This window comes from Bacillus rossius, chromosome 11 (assembly GCF_032445375.1).
Source record: "Bacillus rossius redtenbacheri isolate Brsri chromosome 11, Brsri_v3, whole genome shotgun sequence".
NCBI lineage: Eukaryota > Metazoa > Arthropoda > Insecta > Phasmatodea > Bacillidae > Bacillus > Bacillus rossius.
Window position 1 is genome coordinate 3,139,286 of NC_086338.1, and position 24,348 is coordinate 3,163,633.

The 24,348-nt window shown below is 35.3% G+C and overlaps 2 protein-coding genes across 7 annotated transcripts in view; one reads left to right on the plus strand and one right to left on the minus strand.

Annotated features, from left to right (window-relative positions):
* LOC134536567 (retinol-binding protein pinta-like) overlaps positions 1-16,560 on the plus strand; it is a 45,166-nt gene extending 28,606 nt beyond the window's left edge. For all 5 annotated transcript variants that reach the window (XM_063376318.1, XM_063376317.1, XM_063376320.1 and 2 more), the window contains 4 exons: positions 3,798-4,056; positions 5,394-5,504; positions 6,583-6,688; positions 15,238-16,560. In XM_063376318.1, the coding sequence (XP_063232388.1) occupies positions 3,798-4,056; positions 5,394-5,504; positions 6,583-6,688; positions 15,238-15,311 (550 nt within the window). In that variant the 3' untranslated portion in view covers positions 15,312-16,560. The remainder of the gene's footprint in view (positions 1-3,797; positions 4,057-5,393; positions 5,505-6,582; positions 6,689-15,237) is intronic.
* Positions 16,561-23,012: 6,452 nt separating this feature from the next.
* The window catches only part of LOC134536569 (protein MAK16 homolog), a 32,535-nt gene continuing 31,199 nt past the window's right edge, over positions 23,013-24,348 (minus strand). For both annotated transcript variants that reach the window (XM_063376322.1, XM_063376321.1), the window contains exon 9: positions 23,013-23,366. In XM_063376322.1, coding sequence (XP_063232392.1) covers positions 23,196-23,366 — 171 coding nt within the window. In that variant the 3' untranslated portion in view covers positions 23,013-23,195. The remainder of the gene's footprint in view (positions 23,367-24,348) is intronic.

The following is a 24,348-nucleotide window of genomic DNA, read 5'->3' on the forward strand; positions in this document are numbered from 1 at the left end:
ACACTAGATTCTCAGGGGAATAGTAAACTTTTAGAACTACAAAATTTATAGAAATATAAGTATTTTTTTGTTTAAGAAAATAAAATTGAACATATACAATTTTGTTTTTAATTATTTTTATAATAATATGTTATTATTCAAAGGTTTGATGGTTTCGTTAAAACAAGTCATATATTAATATTATAAAATCATGAATTACAATGAGAAGTTTAAACGAAAAATATGCTTGCAGTATCACATGTACAAACCAGCATTACATTAAAATACTTGAAAGTCTAATTCATGCTGCATGTCCGGCTTATACAGGGATCAAAATACATCATAGTCCCCCAGGATGGATCACATTAATCCTCCTAAAATTATCTCTGTAACCTTAGTAGCCAAGTTACTGTAAATTTCTTATTGCTTGCTTATTAGTTTTTAAAACTCCAGAACCTTGCTTCACCACTGGTTGGATGACCTCCTCCCCCTACTTCTCTCCTGAACTTCCCTGATTGGATGACTTTCCCCACTACTTCCTTCCCAACCATCACTGTTTGGATGGCTCTCCCAATACTTCCCTCCCAACCATTCATGTTTGGATAACTCTTCCCCCCTACTACCCTCATAACCATACCTGATTTAATGACTCACACCCTACTTCCCTCAAACATTCTTGGTTAGATGACTCTATTCCCCTACTTTCTTCCCAACCATCCCTGGTTGGATGACTCTCCACGCTACTTCCCTCATTACCATTCTTGTTTAGATGACTCTTCCCATACTTCGCTCCCAACCAATGTTACAGTAGAATGTATTTGATGCTGGGAAATGTCTTGACGCAGCTTGATGCGGTAGTAAACACGTCGAATTTTTTTTTACTCAGTTACGAGTTCGCATGGATATAGCTCGCATTTTTCTTTAATTTGATTGTTTTGGGACAGATATAATAGTGTGCAATGTTCGCGCAAATATGTGATTCATAATGAAGAAAGGAAAATAATAAAAAAAAAATTAAAAGAATATTTCAGTACTCACCAGTGATGTGTGAACATCTAGCCTCGGTAATGAGAAAATTCTTGTTTTCTCATGTTGCAAAATTAAAACTTATAATACGAACTCGTAACTGAGTACATAAAAAAAAATTCGACGTGTTTACTACCGCATTTTAACGTAGAATACTTTAAAATAATATCGAGCATGATAAACATACAAAAATAGTATTTTCAACAACATTTCTTAACGCTAATCACACTTAGTTTCCGCACCCGCCACTAGAATTCGCTGTTTCAGGTATGTCGACTATCGAATCATTCGATTTGCAGTGCAAAAGGTTAAACTACATAATTAAACGAGACCGATAAAAGCCAAAAAGATTTGAAAAAAATACCATACCCTGGCATTGCACCTGATTTTCGACAAGGAATTTTATGAAGAAAAAAATGGGTGCGTGTACTTAGGTACGCGCGTGAGAAGTTATTCTTCTTTGGCATCATTAAAAAATTGTTTTTAATTGCATGCAAAAATAGTGCTTGGAGTCCCTCCGAGCGGAAGAAGTGAAACTTCGTAATGTGGAAATGAAAATAGGAAGGGGTAGAAATTGATTTTTAGTGAAATCATATTGTATCAAATCAAACTAAAAAAAATAAAGGAAATAAATTTGTAACGATTCATAGATTGATTTTCAGAGAGAGAGAGAGAGAGAGAGAGAGAGAGAGAGAGACCTAATGAATGTCTATAAAACTAACTTTTTTATGAGAGCAGATTTTAATGAAATAAATCATGAAATCATTCAACGATAAAAGCTGTTTATTTAATTAAGCGGACGGGTTTGCCCCAAGGAGAAAATTGACGCGGCGAGACCTCGTGGTCATAGAGAAATGACACACACTCACTATTTATGTGTCTATGAAACATGATTGTTTTCTGCAATTTAAATTGTAATATACAAAAAGGGTATTGAAAATTGAAACAAATATGGCGACACTACAAACTGGCAGGTTCATGGTCAGGTTCTTTATTTTTTTCTGACTCTCTACTTAGTTCCTTACAATAACGCGTTCGAGTGCCACGCATTCACTCTCGCTCTGTCTCTTTCTATTCCCCCTCCCCAGTCGCATTAGAAGTATAACTTCAATAATGCCCATCTTGTTTGAATTCACTGCAGTTAATACTATAACATTTCCCTTTTTCTCTATGAAATAATGTTCGTTCCATTCGCTACAGATGGTAGCACCGTGGTTACACATTTCCGTTCCATTAAACTTCCGTTCCATTCACGAAATTAATCCCACCAATTGCCGTATACCGAAAGCTAATATGCCACATATCAATAATGTTTTGCAATGCAGTGACTAGGGAGCGAAAAACAAATATTTTACTACTAATATTATCAATAGAATTTGAACTATCAATGAGATATAATGGTATTAGTGAAATATCGAGCTAAAGGATACGAAGAAATAATCGGCAAGTTCCCGAACATCCCACGAACTACTCCTGGGAAAGTACGGCACTGCACGGCTTTACAATTTAATAGGTATCACATTTTGTTTGTTTGTACAACCAGAGCTTTGTTAAATTACAAATGTTTGTAAACTCCATTTATTTAACTGGTTCTTTGTTAAAAAGTTAATGAACTGCCTGTCTGTCGCATGCAACATTCTTTGAATACAACGGCGAACGTCTGCGCAACGCTCGCATATGTGTCAAAACACAGGTTGGCTTAAGCTTATCACATTATATCACTCTGATTATCGCTTATCGTATTATATCACAATGCGTATCGCTATTTTGAAACAAACTTAATGAAACTTGTACTGGCTTTGTAGAACAGTCTTGAACAGTTCATTATTGTATATAGAGGCACTTCAATTATAATACATAAAAAAACAGTAGGGTTTTAAATAACAAATTACAAACAGGGTATTTATTAATCTCATTACAGCTACTATACCAATTAAAGAATACATAAAAAATAAATCAAGAGAAAATAGTGTCTGAAGTAGTATATGATAGCCGGTGCGGCGTCAGGTTCCAGGTGGATGGGGTCAATGACCGACCGATCTCTGACCTTATGGCAGCCATCTTTGACTCCAAATTCCTCAAAATTAATTTAAAATTCCTAAAAGTTTCTGAGAATTTCCCAATTTTTATGGAAATCTCACGTATTTAGAAAATATTTCCTATTTTATTCCCTTAAAAATAAAAAATTTGAAATTCGAAATGCTTCAAAATACATTTGCCTTATAAAAAATGAAAATGTCTAAAATTGAATTAAGACTCCAAAAGCAAACCGCCCTAAGCCGCCCAGATCATGGCCTTGACCTTGACCATAAAACTTAAATTTCTTTAATTTTTGACCATTAAATTCAGAAAAAAATCCCAAAAAAAAATATTTACTTCAAATGTTTAGTTATTTAATTCCTCATCGGCCTTTGTACTTTCTTGGGGAACTTCAATTTACCCCAACCAATTCATCCCATTACTGCTCCATACCCCATCTCACCTCACCATAAAGACTGTTCTTTTCTTCGAGTAGGAAAGCTGTTTCCTTTTAGTGTCAGCCCCATTACTGTGTAGACACTGCCTCACGCGAGAAACTATATGTCAATTTTTAATTTAATGTATGGGCCACACACATAGTATCCCGAAGTAGGGCAAGAGGGGAGGGGGTTTGTGTAAATTTGTAAATAATCCTCACAAACATTATCGTATTGTACCATGGACCCTCCTTCTCCATGAAAGAGGTTAGATTCTCGAAAAAATTGCCCCGGCCCTCTGGTTATAGCTGGACAGGTCACGCCCTTGGGCCGCAGGGTGTTCCTGCCGCTGCGACGCCACTGCGCCGAGGGCCACCTCAGCGTCCTGATCCGCGCCGCGGCGCACGACCCGAAGGCCCAGGAGCTCGACGACGTCTTCAAGGCGGGCCATGCCGTGGTGGATGCGCTGCTGGAGGAGGACGAGCTGGTGTCCGTGTACGGCGTGGTGGCCGTGTGCGACCTGGCCGGGGTGTCCCTGGGCCACGCGCGCCAGCTCACCCCGAGCATCATCAAGAAGGCCGTGCACTCCTGGCAGGTACTCGGTGGACATCCATCAGCCCGAACCTCTGGGTGGTCCACATCCTTGTCCTAACGTGAATGACGCCATGTGGTTGCACGGAAAACACCCTATCAACAATTGCCATGTCCGTATCTACTGTTTTGTTGAGTAGTCACCAGAGCCATTAAATATTGAGTTTATTGTTTCTTGTTTAATGAATTAAGCATGCACAAATTAGAATTTAATTTTGTTCTTCTTGGCTTCATATCACATCACCCATTCCTTTCTGTTCAGTATCACTTTTGAAGCAGTAACCGAAAACTGCAAATATCACGAGTGTTCTTCTTGTATGCTACCAAAGGAAACAGATTGGGACAAAATGTTCAAGTTGACCAATGTAATTGGACTACTATCTACACCAAACATGATGCTAGAGAGTCACATACACCAATCAGCGATCCGTGTTCAATTTGGGACATTGTTACTGAAGATGAGCCCTTGGTACTGTAAGTACCTATCATGTTACTTTTCTAACGATACTTTTCTACCATTGTCAGCCTACTAATATACCATTTGTTTCTTGCAAAGAATCACACAATTTTTGTTTATGAACATTGACAATTACATGAATTTGATGTCAAGCAGGGGTTATAAGCTACACAAGGAACACTATGATTCAACATACAAGAAAATCACAGTCATTTATAAAGCGCGAATGCTGCAAGATGTCACAAAAAACCTATAACTTAAATTCTACCAAAGACAAATTTCTCTCCCAAGCTTTTTCTGATTATTGTTGTTGACATCATTTTAAGTCCTGGGCAGTAGTCAAAGTCCCGTTCTTAGTAATTAAGTACATGTTGTATACTGCCCATAACCATGCTCATGACTATTTTGTAGTGTTAACCATCGTAACCATGAGGCACATCGGGCTTACGGAGGGCACAGCCGCGGTCGACGTCAACTTGCATTTAGGTGTTATGTGGTGTTTTGACATGCTTTTTGGTGATATTTATGTTTTATCGCAATTCACCATGTAATCTTGTCCCAAGTTGTAAGTAATGCAATATGCATAGATAACCTTTATGGTCAAGTTAATGTTTAGCATTTAAGTTTTTTTTTAAATTGGAGGTTAGAAAATTTGTACGTAAATAAAGGGGAGGCAGCTCGAACCTAATTACTTTCCCCCGAACCCTTTGTTTCTCTCGAAGGGCCCGCTACTGTGATAATGCTATCAGTTGACAGCATATGGTCCTTGATAACATCTTGATGTGCTATCTCTGCCTTAGCGAAGGCCTATTTGCCATTGTTATGACTGTTAAAACCTATTATCCCCACACAAATTCTGCAAAATACGTGCTTTTTTTCTCTAGAACTGCTACCCCGTGCGCATCAAGAGTCTGGTGTTCATAAATGCGCCACTCCACGTTGGTGTTGTGCTCAGCGTCTTCAAGCGGTTCATGTCTGAGAAACTGAGGAACAGAGTAAGCAGCCAACAACATTACAATCAGACAATCAGAATTCTAAGTAAACACTTGTGAAATACGTAGAAATTAAAACAAATTCTTGGCCACGATATTGACGCCATATACAGCATAGTCTCGATCAACCAAGCTTCCATTAACCGAGGTTTTGTAACATCCGACCTGACCTAAAGTGCCACTAATAGCAAAGACTGTAGAAACATGTGCTTGAGGACCTAAGAAGTGATCACTTAATTAACAGAGTTAATGTAGACCGTGGCTACCTCGGATAAGCAAAATCTTAGTTAGGTACCACGGATGGAAGCGTCTTGGATTTCAGTTGGCCCAAAGGTATAAACTTTCAGGGTGATGCTTTTTCAGCTATCACTTTCTAACAACAATTCAAATTAACTTTTTGAAGTTATAGTTCTTTATGGATGTTATGAAAAAAAGATGAGAATGAATTTTTACAAGGTATGCACAGCATGCAACAAAAAATTGACAGGAACGAACATACACAAATAATCTATATATGCTTTAAAACATATATTTTAGTTATTTATAATTAATACGTTCCATATAATTTATCGTGAATATTAGTTCGAGAAATTGTGTTTATAAACTTTTTCTATGTATTTTCATGTGTATTTATATAAAAGAAGTTATGTTCCCATGTTTATAATTTACTTGCATTATAAATTATTGCATTATTATTTAATAAATAATTAAAATTAATAAATTATAATAAAAATTCAGCATGCTGATTGATTTTTTTCACTAAACAAAATTCATCTGAATTATTTTACTAAATTCACATGTTTACATTATTGAGTACCGAGTACCTATTTAGTTAGGTACCTACTTAAAATTTTTAACTTGATTGATTTTATACTTACCAACCATATTTATATCACTCCAGTAATTTTATCATTTTATTTCTATTAATTATTTAAAGGCAAAATTTAAGTTAGTTTAATATTAACCCCCAAGTTAGTATAACTTCTAACATCTGTAGATTAGTACGTGTGTCCATTTTTTTTTTTTTTTTTGAGAATGATATCCAGTGTATCAACAACTGCCATGTTTGCATGTCGCCCAGGTGCAGATATTCTACACAGGCTCCGACTACCTGAAGGGGATCTCAGATCCACAGTTGCTGCCCCAGGAGTACGGCGGGGAAGGAGGGAAGCTGCAAGATCTGATTGGTAGGTCACGAAGCTGTCCACCAGCAAATAATAACAATCCAGCCTGGTAAACTGTATAAGTATGGGCCCAAAACATTAGTATCTTGCTTTAGATGCAGTTTTTCTGTTGCTAATTTCCACTAAAATACTTTTTTTTTGTTAATTTCAAACATAATGCTATTTTAGTACATTTTTAAAATAAATGCTTTTTTCAACTAAATTAGTTTCAGATATAAATAACTTGTAAAAATATATTTAATCAAATATTACTGCTACACATAATTTGATAGTTTTGAAAATCATTGTACAAAATGTATCTTCGTAACACTTGGAAAGAAACAACCCTTTGTGTATACTTTAATTTACTCGACTCACCCTATATTCACACTTTCTGTTTGTCTAGGACATGTGCCACTTGACTTACCAACAATTAAGTTAATACAAACACAAATCATCCACCATTTTTTCCGCTGACTTTCTCGTCCACAGAGAAAAATGCTAATAAGACTGCACTTTCTTCATTTTGCTTTAGCAAGAGTGTGAAGTAAACCACAGGAATACTACAGTTACTTGGTGTTTCCCCAAATTTTACCCTTGACTCATGTGGCGAGTTTCTGGTTATTATTCTCGACAATAGTTTTTGTTAGGTACCATACTTTGTGATATTGCCGTGCCTCTGAGATTCAGCCAAGTTACATGCAGCCTGAGATAACGTCAAAATGTAACCCAACCCAACTAAACCAGTTGTTGATTTGTGAATTATTCTATGAATTAAACCTGCAACTTAACGTTTATTAGCATATTACACTACCAATTTTTGAAGTAAGATAAGCACTAAAATTATATTTGTGGTGTAATGAAATTGTACTGTATTTTGTCAATAGACAATTTAATAAGTGTAATATTTTTTTGATAACACCAGTTATACTCTTTTATAATAAATTACAGCATTACTGTATGCTTGTGCATAAAATCTCTGAGGAAACTTGTATGTTAAATACTTTTTGTAATTAAATGTTAGAGCAGGGAAAAAGAACGTTGAAGCCGACCTCCGTAGTGTAGTCGGATGCACACCGGCTTACGGTGCAAGGGGTTCTGGGTTCGAGTCCCGGGTAAGGCATGGGTGTTAATTTACATTGAGTGATTTGATTGCTACGATATGATAAAGATTTAAATAATATAGTTCTGGTTGTGGGCAAAAGCCGTTAACCACACAAACAATTAAAAAAAAAAATTAAGAACATTAGGTTTTGGAACATATATTGAATTTAGATGGCTGAAAAGAGCTGTTGTTTTAATGTGATAATATAGTTTATTAATTAAAGTCCTACACCGAATTCAAAGGAATATCTATGGATCAAGTTTGAAGAATGTGAATTTAATACTCGTAAAAAAAAAAATTAATAGACGATTAGCTAGATGAAAATTCGCTGCTTTTAAAATAACTCTAGAAATAGGTTAGTTGTATACAAAATTCTTATCATCATTGATTTCTGTTAAAGTTTGTATAATTCCTAATTTAAATTTAACTTTGATTAACTTCGTATATTGCACAACTATTCCTGATAAACTTAGTATTTTCCCTCAGAAGTCCTAACAAATTTTCTTTAATAAGTCTTAGTGCTATTTTAAATAGCTAATTTTGTTTACTGAGGTTAATTTCCGTTTGGCAAAATAAATTTTTTTTTTTTTAATTTTCATATTATTTAAGTATCAAGCATTAATTTTGGATACAATTAATTAATTAGTTGTAAATTGCTTAACATTTAATTATTTTTCTTGAAATATTTTACTTTTAATATTGTATTATTCTGACGCCAACCGCCGGTGCTCCCTCTGGTCCGCAAAGGTCGTTATGTCACAACAACACTTGCCCCTAAGTGCATCGAACACGCCCAAGCGTGAGTGTGTGAAAGTGCGCCGCGACGAACACCTAAGCGACGTCAGCGCCTGGCCGGGTGTGGCAATGCGCCTAACTAATTATATATAATTATTTGTCAAATTAAAATAACTAAATTAATAACAATTTAAAAGAGGATTCATGTAAGGGAAATTATGTTTAATGGTTTTATAAGCATATATTTTGTAACTTGTCATTTAGTCCAAAACTGGCCGGGTCGGTTTTCCCGCGTTTCACGTGGTTAGGCGCGAGGCCGCAGGGGGGTCTCGCGCTCAGTTACCGCTCGGGGTTCGAAGGGGTCGGACGCTCCGCGAACGTCGGGTCATCAGCTCTAGCATCTCTTCAACATTTCAGCAACAGTGTAAGTTTTCGGAAACCTTTTAATTAACTCGGCGCCGACCCCAACCCAGTCGCACGATATTTCGTGCGGCTCTTAATTAATTAATTTTTCAGTGGTTTTAATTTAGGAAGAAAAAAATAGTGTTGCTTTTTACAAAACTGAACTAGAGGGTTATTTGTAGCCATTTGTGTATGTGAATATTTAGTTAATAAACATTTTGAATGTAAATACTATTAATTTTTAAATAAGTTGCATTTAAAATGTTAATTTCATGATAATAGATGCTAATTTATAAAATAATAGATGCTCATCATTTTGGTAAAAATAGATGCTAATTTTTCCAGCCCCTATGTATAAAGGTGTGATGATTTGTCAACATCAGTCACTAGAGGATTATCAGGGTGAAAAAACATGGGTGTATGGCTGCAACACACATTATATGTGAAAATTTGCAGTTAAGAAAAAGAAGAAATTTTTTAAGGTACTCAAAATTTGAAACATGCGTAATCATGTGTTGAAAATATTGAGACCTTTATTTACTGGGAAGCCTAAGATGCACATAAAGTTCTGTCCCTGCCCGATTACACCCAAACAATTCACCTTCGGCCAACCTCGGGTTTATTTATATATACATATTTATATTTCTCTGTTTATTTTAATGTAGCTATACTAACCTAACTAACCATCCATTGTGTTTTAAAGTGTTTTAATGTAGCTAACCTAACCGACCACTTTTAATATTAGAATTCATTTTTCCTGCGCAAAAATAAAACAATTCCCGAGGTTGGCCGAAAGTGAATTGTTCGGGTGTAATCGGGAATGGCAGAACTTTATGTGCATCTTAGGTCTCCTTTTATTTACTAGTGTCTGTCCATGTCTTCAATGGAATCTAAGATAAGAATGAATAAATGGGCTTATGAATTATGATAAGAAACAATATTGGAAATGTCTATACAACTTCAAAGTATAGAGTTTAGAGTTGTGAAAGTAAGACAGAATGTAAACTTTACAAAAGTATTGGAAAATATATTAAACATGTACTACTGCTGCCATCTGTAACCAGCTGTAAATATGTTTCAATTCAAAACTATTTTGTTTTTAAACCAAGCACCATCAAGCAATATTCATTACATACATCACACACATTAATTATATTACCAACACACTTTCGTTACCCAGTGATTCTGATATTACTCTACCGGCTGTAAAAAATTTCACTTCCAAAATGGTGAGCTGAAGCAGGGATGGAATATGTTGAGGGAAACAGGAACACTCCTAAAAAAACCATTGGCCCACAGTAGCGCCCATGCTGTTTCCCGATCTTGAACAATTCTGGCTGTATCCCTCCAGGAATCAGAATCTGTACGAAGTTAGGTTAAAGACAAATGAGCTGACTACTAAACCTTCCCCCCCCCCATGGTTCTCAAACGGCCGACAAAACAGCATCCGCTGAGCAATTATGTTGAAAATTAAAGAGATGCATTTACATGACACTTGTTAAGTAATTCATGTGTACCAGAGTTGTGGGAAATCAAAATAGAAAATGTTGTTGCCATACCAACTAGCATTGAAAAATTACCACGCACATTTCAAGCTAGTAGATAATCAAAGAAACTCATTATCTCTTACCAAATGTAATAACAATAAACTTCTGTCTTCTTGACTAAAACACCATGAATTTTCCTAGTTTTATTCTTGGTAACAGTTCACTGTTTGAACTTTCATTGCTACCATATCGTAACTTACACAGGTTTACAACTAAGAAGTGTGTATGAGCAAGTTTTATTTACGAAGGTTAAAGGTTAAGAAATTTTCATCACAAGGTTATTAATCTCCAAGATTAAAGTGGATATAGAACTACAGGTACTTGGGTGACAAATTATAAGAAATATCATAATGTTGGTTAATTTTTTTTATAATTCAGGCTAGCATCTTGCAGGGTTCCCAACGATAGGGAAAACAGGGAAAATTCAGGGAAATTGAAATGGGTCAAAAACACAGGGAAAGCTCAGGGAAATTTGTTGTGCGGCAATCACAGTGTGTGTATATATATTTATATATATTGATTAATACATGTATCACAAGCACATTTTTTCTTAAAAACAAAATCGGAAAGTTGGGGTGCGGGTCGTACATTTAAATCAAAGTAATAGATAAGCCACGAGTCCGGGAAAATTTGGTTCACCATACAGCTGTGACGTGCCGAATTTCATGCTAGGCGGCCCTGGACCGTGCCGAGCTGCGCCAAGCCAGTTGTAGAAAACGGCGGCACCGTAGTTCGTATACGTTTGACCATTTGTGTCATAACTTTGAAGTATCCAGTACGCTGGAAACTTTTTGAAGATTGTTTAGTGAACATATTTTCATTTATTTATATGTATTTTTTCAAAAGTGCTGTAGCTGTGGTGGTGTTTTTGTATCACTGTAATTTGTGTTGTTGGTAGTATTATGGTTTCATGACGAGATTTTTGCCTATCAAACACAACAAAAATACCGCTAAAATAGTTACACATTGTGTTATTCTGAGTCAAGAGTTCTACAGAAGCAGTGAAATATATTTGAAATTTTTTAGTCAATTGTGAGAAGTGTTTTTTTTCCCCAGAAGAAATCAACGGCGGTCCTCTTATTATTTTCTCATTAGAAATATAAGTTACGTTCACGGTTGTGTGCTAGCTCAGTTTCCTTAATTGTGCAACGAAAACACGGTGAAACTTGTGAGACTAAGCAATTCAGTATCGAATGTGTTTTGCTACTCTACATTAGGCCTAGGCCTATTCTTGATAGTCTGAGTGGATAATTGTGTGACATTCACGATGTCTAAATTCAATCCTGTTTGGCTAGATGGATCACTGTTTCCTGACTGGAAAAAGTGGTTACGTCGTGTGGAGGGTGATGACAATAGTGCAAAGTGTATTTCGTGAGGTATTTTCTTTGAGTAGTATGGGTAGGCAGCCTGTGAAGAGCCATCAAGAAGGGAAATTTCACAAACAATTGGTTACTGCAAGCAGTATTTCTGCATCTATGTCAGCATACTTAACAAAGCCTTTAAATCACCAAGAAACGAAGGGATCAATTATTTCAAGTGTTTCCATAGCACCAAATTCTGAATTAGCATCCAGCACACCAGCATCCTGTTCATTGTTAACTGGATCATCATCATCATCATCATTCAGTGCTCTCAAAGAGGCATCTTCAGGCATGGTAAATAAAATACATTTTCAGGGAGACAGTAATGTCAGAAAGGCAGAAATATTGTGGGCATTACATGTTGTTATGAAAAAAGACAGTTTTAATAGCCAACAAGGAATAAGCAATTAGTTTGCTAAAATGTTTCCATATAGTTCCATTGCACAAGAAATGTAGCTTAGTAGTACCAAGACTGCATACTTAGTTACTTGCCCCAAATTTTTTTCCACAAACTTACAGATGAAATCAGATCCAGAAAATACATTGTTGCGTGCTTTGATGAATCCTTCAATAGCGTATCAAAGGTACAATAAATGGACATAGCTGTACGTATATGGGACGTCAATAAAAATCAAGTAATGACCAGGTACTGGAATTCTTCATTTTTAGGCCATTCTACAGCTGATGATCTCTTAGAAGGGTTTCAACAGGGACTAAAGGATGTGTAACTATCCAAAATTATACAAGTATCCATGGATGGGCCGAATGTCAGTTGGTTGTTCATGAAAAAATTGAATGCAAAAACTAAGGTGTGCGAAGAAGATCCAGATATATTAGACCTGGGATCTTTTGTTCTCCATGTTGTTCATGGTGCCTTTCAAATGGGTTTTTAGAAAGACCGGGTGGGATGTTGTTCAATTTTTAAGGGCCATATATTCTGTGTTCAAAGACTCACCTGCTCGACGATCAGACTTCAGACAAGTTACAAGTTGCAGTGTTCTTCCGAACAAATTTTGTGATTGTCGGTGGTTGGAAAATGTCCCAGTGTGTGAGAGAGCAATACAAATTTTTCCTCACTTGAAAATTTTTTTTAAGACCAGTAAATTACCTGCTACATATTTTGTTGAGAAAGTGAAGGATTGTTTGAGGGATCCTTTGTTGCTAGCTAAGCTGAGTTTTTTTTCCTGACAATGGCTTCTTCACTTAAACCATTTTTAAAGAAGTTCCAAACATCGAAACCAATGTTACCATTTCTGCATAAGGAATTGGAGGACTTGCTAAGAGTTGCTGGGACGTTTCATTAAGATGGAAATTTGAAAGCCAAGACAACTGCATATCAGCTTATTAGTATTAATTTGGACGATGTAAGTCTGGGACTCCACTCTCAAAGTTGAAAATTGGATTTGCTGCAAAGCATGAGTTAGGTGTGGTTGATGTAAAAGAACTTCAGAAACAAAGGTTCCTAACAGAATGCTAAACATGCATGGTTCAGATTACCAAGGAACTTGTTGAACGTAGCCCAATAAAATACAAAATGGTTAAAGCTGCTTCTTGTTTGGACCCTAGAAAATTGTTGGGCAAACAGGAAGAGTGTAGGACAAGCATGGATACATGTTTGAGTTTGCAAATTCTTATGTCTGCCAAGCACCTAACTGCTCTTCAATCTGATAGAGCTAGTGTTCAGTTTACCAAATTTGTTACTAATATAAATTCTGACAAACTTGCATCATTTCATGTACACAATAACAGATTGGACACTTTTTTTTGCAGATATGTTGAGTGGAGAAGAACAGTTTAAAGATATATGGCTTGTAGTGAAAATTATATTCTCTTACATGGTAATGCTTTTGTGAAATCTGGATTCTCCATCAATAAGGAGATGCTTGTTGAAAATCTCCATGAGGAATCTTTGATTGGCCTGCGACGAGTTTGGGATGGAGTTAGTAATGCTGGTGGTGAAAATTGTATTCAAGTATATCAGGAAATGATAAAATATGCCAGAGGAGCAGCTTCAAGGTACAAAGGTGCCCTGGAGCAAAAACGTCAAAATGAAGAAGAGGACAAGAAGTTGGACAGATATTGTAAGAAAGAAAGAAAACGCAAGACTGTAGGAATTCAAGAGCTGCTAAATAAAAAACTGGAAATAGAGAAACAAAAAGAGCATTTAGAGATGAAAATTAAAAAAATTAAGAAAAATATGTAATGGGCTTAAAGAATAACCAGTACATATTTGTAATATTTTGTGAATGTACATTGAATATGCAAGATACCTAAACATTTTTTCCTATGCAGCAGAAGTGGTATAACATTAGGCCTATGTATGTCTAAATGTTCACAGCAATTTAGCAGGTAATAGAATAGCTGATAATACCCTTATGTTAGTAGCATAGGTATGCCTGTATATTATGTAAAATTGTTCTTATTGTGATTAGTTTATTGCATTATTTTTTTTTAATTTAGCACAGGGAAAATATATTATAGGCCAGGGAAAACAGGGAAAACTCAGGGAAATTTACTGAAACAAGTTGGTGGGAACCCTGTCTTGTTTCCAACTAAGTCATTAGAGAGTAACAGAACCATCCAGGCGATGAATAACGTAGAATAAACCTCCAATGGCCTACAGCAAGGAACCATCTCTATATTAGGCCTGTGCGAGCACTAGTTTTTTACATGCAAAGAAAATATGAAATCAAATGTTTAAAATATTCGCAAAATCGAAATGAATTGTGAATTTTGTTCTTGGCAAAGCTGTATTATGCTCCTTTTATAAAAAACAGGATTGAAGTAAAAATAAAAGGCTAAATGTCTGTAATGTTTGCACCGATTGATTAACCAATTGTGCCCAATATATAACATTCAATAAAATTACACAATAACCATGCATAAAAGCAAACGGAGCACCGTCTTTTGATTTTTTAAGTATAACCAACTTTATTCAAGCAAAACATATACAACACAAAATAAAACTAAATACTTTCATGATCAAAGCTTAGGCTTCTGATGCTTTAACTCTGCAAACAATGCAAAGCTTCACATCACTCACGAAGCTTTGCATCGCAACCGAAGCTTAAAATGAAACCAATAGCTAAAATTCCTGGCAAATCCAAACTGAATATTAAAAATAGCTTCGATTGAACCGATTAGTCGAAACTTTGCACAGTCCTGCTCTATTTGGATGGCGTGATGTTAACCAGGAAAGTCAAAGCAAAAATAGAACCAGAGGTCTCTAGAATGTGCGTCCTAAGCCACTTGATGACCTATATGGTCACACACTCTAAGGAAGCAAACATTTTCTCCCTACTTTTGTATCCATAAATAACCTATAATGACTAATCTAGAAATAAATCATTCAGTGGTTTTAAAAGGAATAAAAAATTTCAAATCTCACAATTTTGATATTCTGCTTTTCTTTTGCATTTACAGACTACTGGAAACAGCACATGGTAGAGCGCCGTGATTGGCTGCTACAGCAAGAGATGTACAAGGCAGATGTCTGACAAGGTTCAACAACTATGTACCTATGTGCACACCCAAGTAAATGTGCACTGCAGTATGTTTGTACACAGTTCTGTAACTTTACTTTATGTACTTCAGTTTAACTGAGACTACTAGTGCAAAAAACCATGTGGCTACAAAATGTTGGAAAACGTAATTTTTTTTGTGTGTGTTTCTTCGGGGGAAAAAAACTCTTGGCTTCAAGATTTCATTGAAATTTAAAATTTATAGCCTCAAAATGTATAATCATTCATTTTACTCTAGTTTGAGCCCAAGTTTTTTTTTCAATGCAACTCCAATTCCTGAATGAGCAATCCAATTAAGGTTTGTGAAGCACACACAAGGCAGGGATTTTTAGTCTTACAAATACTTGATCACCCCCCCCCCCCCCTTCTTTTTTTCCTCATTTGGTTTCAGTGTTCATTTATCACCCATTTTTACTTGACATGTCACAAGAGTTAACAGCATATATTAGCATTCGTTTCCTGTGAGTAAAAATTCAGCTCTGCTTCCATAAAAAAAAACATTCATATATGCCCATAAACATATTTGTAAAACTTTAAAGTTCAAGCTTCCACCAACAATTTATGTAAGCAGTTATCTATAACACAAAGTTGAAAAAATATCTATCATATACGGTATGTTCATTCCCCACAATACAAAACAAAATAAAAACTAATTTTTTCCTGCATTTTCTAACAAGCCCCTGTTCCTTGACTTCTTACCTTGAATTTACATAACTTTAAAATACAAAGACATTTCTCATGTAACTAGCCAACTGTATACATATCATTTTTATTTAGGGGCAATCATGTAATGCCCATATAGTGCCTTCCATTATAAATGTAGGTAGTGACATTGTAACATAAGTGAAAAAAAAAAATTTTAGTAAAAAGTATTTTATAATGAACTGTAACTAAATAGAAAACATCTTGTAGGTATCTTATAATTAGATACCCCTTAAAGCTTAAAGTGAGGTACTTTATATTGAGATAACTTTGTTCCTAGTTAAAAGTGTTTAGTAAAGTAACTGAGATTTGTCAACTAGGTACTTTAAGCACATACCTACATATTTATCTGTGATTAATTTTTTTCAAGAATTGTTAATAAGTGTAAATTTGTTTAAATGTGCTGTTTTAGATTTAGGTGATGATGTGATTATTTTGTACATGGACAATAATTAATTGTTGTGAACTATTAGTTGTAAAACTGAGGTTGTGAAAATAAATTAAAAAATTCTGAATATAAAAATCCCCAATTTTCTGAAAAAGCTGGGTATTTCAGGTCTGTAAACAATCTGAGCAATATTTTTGTGCATACCATATCATGCAAAATACTATGGAGTCTAATTAATGAGCAGGCACCATTTAAACCATTAGGAACATTCCTGCATTCCTTAAAATTAGTACCTTCAATCAGGGGCGCAACAACAGGGGGAGCAAGTGTATTTTGCCCCCCCTCTGAAACCTTGAAGTGGGGGCAAACGGGGGCAAAGAAAGTTCTGTGTAATCAATTTTTAGATAATAAAACTGCTTAAATAGCACCATTTTTCACCTTGAAATACAAATTTTCCCGGGGGAGGACCCCCGGACCCCCCGCTTCAATAGGGGGGATCGATGATTCTTTTTAAAGGGTATATTGCCCCCCCTTTGGAAATTTAGTTGTTGCGCCCCTGCCTTCAATAAAAAAGAATGTTTTGAAGATTACATATGAATCCTAAAAGTGCAAATATTTTAAATTTCAAATACAGAAACAAATAATTTATTTGGACTTATTAGTATTCTATTAGATTTCAAATATTTATGTTTCGAAATAAAGAATATTAGATTGTATTTGAAGTGGATGTTCAGCTGTTGCATATTACCTTCAGCACCTATCAAGAGTAGGGATTGGCATGTCGCCTCTTTGAATCCACTTTTTCTACTTGGAATTGGAACCATCAGTTCACAGGCTTTAAGGAAGAACCACATACAAGGAATCATATCATACAGTAGAACCTCATTTTTACGTACCCGCGATATACGAATTCCCGCGATTAACATATTTTTTTACATGCACTGTCAATTTCCCTATACATACTAATAATGCATTCTTTTCCCGCCTTGTGCATAAGCATTTCCCACTGTTTACGTAGAATTAGTGCTGTATTTCGTGGCAAACCATTGGAAAATTTAGAGAAAACATAAAATTCTCAAAATAAATAGCGTGAAGTTTAATTATTAAGCGTTACTGCATGAGTGTATGGTCACCACAGCTTCATTTGCCATTGTAAACAAGTTACTTTTGTTTTGTGCCACGTGCTATTGTACACCATACGGCCATGAACCAAACGTATGGTGGCTTAAACATGAAAATTAATAAGTACTTTTCTTAGCGTTCCCCTTTAATCTTAAATGTATTATGCATGAAAATAAAGGTGAAAACTCGCATTTCAAATACTACACAAAAGAGCGGATTACTGTTCCATTATTAAAATACGTTTTAAGCAACGTACAAGTTTCCTATAAATATGGCGTCTTCATTCATATTCGGCGATGTTCATTTTAACACATTAGAAACATTCTGAAAAGTCAAATGGCTGCAATGAATATCCAAACAATGCAATGGCAATTTAACTTCTATTCCTAAATGTAAACAATTATATTGATGGTGGTAGCTATCGTTTTATAGTATTATTTCTCAAAATATCTGAAATTAATAAAACTTAACACATAATTAAATAAAATGTTCAAAAATCAATTGCGTTACAAAATTTCAGCACCAAGTGGCTATATCAAGATGCTTCAACATTCTCATCTCTTACACAACAGCAAATTTCATGTTTAACTTTCGGCAAAAATGAAGAACGGAGATATTGGATATATTTATAATTTTAATTATGTGAGATAGTGAAGTTCTAGTTAATATATAAAAACGTAACCGTCTCTGACATATTAATTAGTGTGGTATATATTTTCTTATTGTTTCCCATATATAGTGAGATATTAAAAAAAATTTTAACATTTCCCTCATTTTGCATTTTCCCGGTTTTTACATATTTTTTTCCTGGTCACTTGAAATATGTAAAAATGAGATTATCTTTGAAAGATTTGTGCAATGGGAGTGCATGACTTGATGTAGGCTTTTGGACATACGCCATTGCTCAGCACATGTATGTCTGCAGAAGTAAACTACAAAAAAACACACAAATGACAAAAAACACAAATTAAGCAAAAATTGCTGTTGTCAGGATTTAACGCCACACAATATTCCACAACAGGAATATGGTCAACAAACAAGGAAAAAACAAAGAAAAATGGACTAACAGAACGAAAAAACCCCCACAAATGATGACAGCACAAAAATTCCGAACCCAAAAAAATTCAACACAACAGTTGAAACGAGACAAAAAACAGACGACACCTTCACTGTCTGGCAACATGGACTTGAAACTTTGGAGGAATTTGTGAACCACCTTAACTTTCTGAGGCCATCAATAAAGTTCACCTATGAAAAAGAAACCAATGGTAGCATTCCTTTCCTGGACGTACTAGTCAGCAGAAAAAACAACAGTCTGGAAACCAAAGTATACAGAAAACCTACGCACACAGGCCAATACCTTAACTTTGCATCCAACCATCCCAAAACAACAAAAACTGGCATAATTCACACACTAACCGACCTTGCTGAGATTATTTGTTCTGATGAGAAATCTATTGCGGTTGAACACAATCATATAAAAAAGGAACTCATAGCCAATGGTTACCCTGATAACACCATCAAACAGCATATGAAATCCAACAAAACACTCAAACCCACAGAAACCGATAAACCAGCAGGAACTCTAGTCATTCCGTATGTTCATGGGCTTTCAGAAAAAATAAGACGCCTGGGAAACAAATATGGACTCAAAACAGCTTTCCGTTCTAAATCTACTATTAAAAGCATTGTTACAAAGGTGAAACCAGCCACAGAAAAATTACAAACCCACAACTGTGTGTATCAGATCCCCTGTGAATGTGGCCACGTGTACATAGGTGAAACTGGCAGAGCTCTATCCACCCGAATCAAAGAACACAAAAACAACTGCAAGAAGGGTGAAACCCTAAAATCCAGACTTGCTGATCATACATGGGAAAATAGCCACAAAATTCTCTGGGAAGACTCCACACCACTCATACAGGAACCCGATAAAATAAAAAGGAAAATCAAAGAATCAGCTTTCATTATTAGCAATCCAATAAAAATATTTTCAGCCAGCAGAGCATTGAATTAAAAAATATATGGATCCCTTTGATTAAGAGAGAAACATCCCTGCAGCAAAAAACAATAGCCAATACTCAACCTACAATAACCAATCCGCTTTAACTCCATGGTGCACAGCCAATGAGGAGTCAGCTTGTCTGCCATTGGCTGAGCAAGATGTAGTCCATTTTCTGATAAATACCCTCATTTTTCCAGCCCCTTCTCAGTCGCACCTGTGTTTCCGTACCATGTGCGTCTCTGCCTGAGGACGGGAGCAGATAGCAGTTTCCGAAACGTCGCTTGTTTCTGTTTTAGAAAACTGTTGTGCTTGTTTCGTCTTTTCGTTTGGTCGTGTTTTTGTCTCATTTTGACTGCTGTGCTGGATTTTTTGGGTTCAATATTTTTTGTGCTGTCATCATTTGTGGGGGTATTTTAGTTTCTCTTTTTTTTTTTTTTTTTGGAAAACTATTGTGTTTGTTTCGTTTTGCTGTGTTTTTTGTCTCGTTTCAACTGTTGTGTTGAATTTTTTTGGATTCGGAATTTTTGTGCTGTCATCATTTGTGGGGGTTTTTTCGTTCTGTTAGTCCATTTTTCTTTGTTTTTTTCTTGTTGACCATATTCCTGTTGTGGAATATTGTGTGGCGTTAAATTCTGACAACAGCAATTTTTGCTTAATTTGTGTTTTTTGTCATTTGTGTGTTTTTTTGTAGTTTTCTTCTGCAGACATACATGTGCTAAGCAATGGCAGACCTGCCAACATTCAAATTTAAAAAATCATGAGGTCCTCGATAAAAATTGTCAGGCCCATAAATACAGGTTAGATATAAAAAACAACAAATGAGAATCTTTAAATTTAAGTGACATACCTGTACATATGTTACATGGTCTCTGCTTCAAAATTTATTTCAACAAATTATAGGTTGCAGATTTAATTTAGTTGAACATAATTTAGCGCTGTCGTGTAGTGATCATGCAGGGCCGCAACTAAAAAAGATGTAAAATAACATTCTGCTCGTGTAACACTATTATCACTGTTCACAGCAAAATTAATTTTTTTATTGGAAGCAATACACTTCACGTGTTAGTTGTGTTTTTTTGTAGCAACATGTTTCACAATGTCTCCTCTTCCACTATGCGAGATAGAAAAATCAGCACGGCACACGCTACAAAACACAAAATTGCTTCCTTTACGTGACTCGAGTATTGATGGAAACTCGTTACTGTAAGCTTTCGTAAAACTTGTTTTGTAACTTTTACAAACAAAATCTTGGGGCCCCAAAAAATCGTGAGGAAACACTATTTTGGCGTGAGGGCGTGAAGGCGTGAGATGGACCTTAAAATCGTGAGCCTCACACCAAAATCGTGAGAGTTGGCAGGTCTGCAATGGCGTATGTCCAAAAGCCTACATCAAGTCATGTAAAAATGAGGTTCTACTGTATTTAGAATGGTAGGTCACAAGAACTGTCCATAATTTCAATGTAAAATAGATCCACAAAAAACCAGTGATTCTTGCCACAATTGCCATTAATTTTCAGCCAGTAAACTCACAATGTTTACTCAACTAGCTTTGCACTAATATACATACATTCAACTTTAAATTATTTTAAAGTTGAATCACAATCGCAATCAATTTATCTGTAACATTGTACTAACCTGAGTTATATTTCTGTACTTCCAGGGAAAAGACTGTATCCTCACATCCATAGTTACTTTATTTCATAAATACAACATTAACGTAACTTTTCTCTCAGCTGGTACACACAATTTCTTTAACTTCTAATGTTGAGAAACAATAATGAGTCATAATGCCATGTTGAAGTAAATAATTCAAAGCAGGTTAGTCAACTGGGTTTAAGGTTCTAAAAAATTTAATAAAATGTTACTACGTTAATAAAAATGTATGTAACTTAGCTGAAACCCAATTAACCCTTTGATATCAAATATGTTCCAATAAGTACCTTCCTACTAGGTCATTCTATTTTTTTACTATTCACTAAAGATCACTTTAATACCGGCTGTAGAGCAAATGTATCTAAAAACTAACTGTTATGGTAAAATCTTAATAAACTGGTTTTCTGCTCTTTTCTTAAAGTAAGTACATAGCCCTTTAAAAAATGTATTATTCAAACACTTAATGAAATGAAAAAAAATAATAATTATGGCACCAACTGCTAGTCTACTTTCTTTCATGTCCAACATAATTTTTTGGTTTTATTTTGCAATAGAAGGTTCATGTAAAAAATCAAGATACATAGTAGTATTCAGTCGTGGCTTCTGTTTATTATTACATTCTGTGAAAATCTTCACATGTAAAAGTAAAAAGAAAATGAGTAGTGACTTCCTTTCCCTAGAGCTAATCATTGGCAACCCATGGGTTTATCTTAACATGTGTCGCATTCCTCACATCCACTACAGAACTTTTAATAAACAGTGCTTCAAAATGGTGTAAGTGACACAGGTTGTAGGCATGGTGCGTAGTTTTTCATCTAAGCAGTGAACAGCACTCAAAAATGACAAAGTGTCGCAGTTCATATGCATAGCAAGCGAGTAGTTTTTTAACTAAGCTCGTTTCAACTTGCTACAACAACAAATAATACCTATGGCTTTCACAACTTCATGGGTTTTTCAATGTTTCCCCAGCAACCAAACAATTCCCAATTAATTCAAGGTTTCCCGATTTTCCCAGTTGGGTGGTCCTCCTGGTTAAAAAAATCATTCAGGAGAGATCCATTTCACAAGAACACAAACTCATGGATTTCGATGAGTTTTAACTATGTATTTCGCACACTTATTTGTTGATAGTGAACTGTGGTGGCTAAACAGACACTAAACAATTTTTCAGTTGCAAGCTAAACATGTTTATTTCATTATAATGCACTAATATGGTGTTTGACTCTTGGATGGGGGAGAAATTGACAGAAATACTACAATAAACACTTGCAAGCTTTTCCAGTGTAAATTTTCATTGTTGAATTTATTATGCACTGAACTGTGTCATGCCTGAAGACCAAATTCACTAAGCAGCAAGAAGTAACTAAAAATTGTATATTCTTATTCTTAAGTGTATCTAAAAATCTGATGGTACTACAATAATTTTTGCAGAAATTTGTTGCACAAGTCTGAAACCATCTGAAATTATATTTAGGTGCCAAATCACAGTTTCCCAATGTATCTCACCGCCTGAAGACATTCTCCAAACAGCAAAACTCATCACCCAGACAAAAATGTGTTTTCTTTCTGTGAGTTTCCTTTGGTACTAATGAAGGAAAAATAATATTTTACTTACAACTTCACCTAACCATCACTGTATGATAATTTTCACAGAATTACATTCATACTGGCCTGACTTTTTTTTTGTAGCTCACTGGATTTGGAAAGAAAAATGTGTGTCCAGTCACTACATTAAACTTGATTCCTAAAAATGTGAATACAATAAAAAACATAGGATTTCACTTAAATTTCAAAAATGATTACGATCATAATTTAATCAGTTTTTTATTATAGTTAAAAGTGAAAACAGAGTTGATTCTATGCCAATTGTAAAATGATGTGTATGAAATTCCAAACTGAATATTCCACATTTCATTAGCATCAGTTCACCAGTTTCACAAAATAAAACCTGAAGAAGCGTACACTCGGAGCAGCAACAATTAACGTGCGCTCTAGAACGTGTCCAACTGCCGTGTTTTTGGTTCCAGCTCATGTTCGTATTCAATTTCAACGTGCGACCGCAAGCCTTTCCCAGTCTTGGGTGGAACTGCCTTCTTCTTGGCCACTGTGACTTTGCTGAACCGAACTTTCTTCTTGGTTGATGACGCTTTATCTGCCACATCCTGTAAAATGAGTACTTTCAGTAACTGAAATCTAGTTGGAATTATCTATGCATATGTACATATATTACCTGTGCATGTGTACATATATTATCTATGTATATGTACATATTATATTTAAAGATAGTTAAAGCACATGACTGAGATTCCAAGAATTTTAACTTTAACCATTCTCTTATGCACCATCTATATGTTGGCCACAGTTTAGTGGGGAAAAAAACCACACAAACACACACACACACACACACACACACACACAGAGAGAGAGAGAGAGAGATAGAGCGCTTGCTGCAATCGGTAGCCATTACATTCATGATGGGTTTTTTTCGGCCCACCAAAGTAAACATGTTATTATTTAGTAGGGATGGGACGAATCCACATTTTGGTCGAATCCGAATCCTTGTTCGAATCCTCAGTGTTTGTCATCGAATCTCAGTCCCACACTTAACGTCACCACATGTTATTAAAAAAAATCACACATTTATTTTAAAAAATTACATAGGCCTATGTATTAAAAAAATCACATGTATATTTATAAAATTATAAAATAAGTGCATAGTGTATAGGTACACCTGATATAAAATAGAGACAAATAGGTAACCTCAAAAACCACACAAGTAAGTTTGCATCTGTCTAATTCTCTGTTAAATTAATCCTTCCTATGTTTTCAATAAAATAAGTTTGTATAACAGACACCGTTTAAAAAAAAGTTAATTTTTTTCTGCAATGTTATATTATTGAAAGTTGGAAATGATCGAGTAGTTATGCTAATTGACAAAATGCAGCGTAGTTTAGCTTATGTTTGTGCTATTTCCGTTACCTTTATAATACAGTTTAGGTATACAATTTTCTAGAGCTGGACGAACCTCAGTTCTCTGGTTTCGAACCAAACCGAACTGAATCGAACCATAGCAAAAAAATTTCGAGCCGAGCCGAGCCGAACCGAACCGAACCGAACCTCATACAGAAATAATTGTTTTGAATT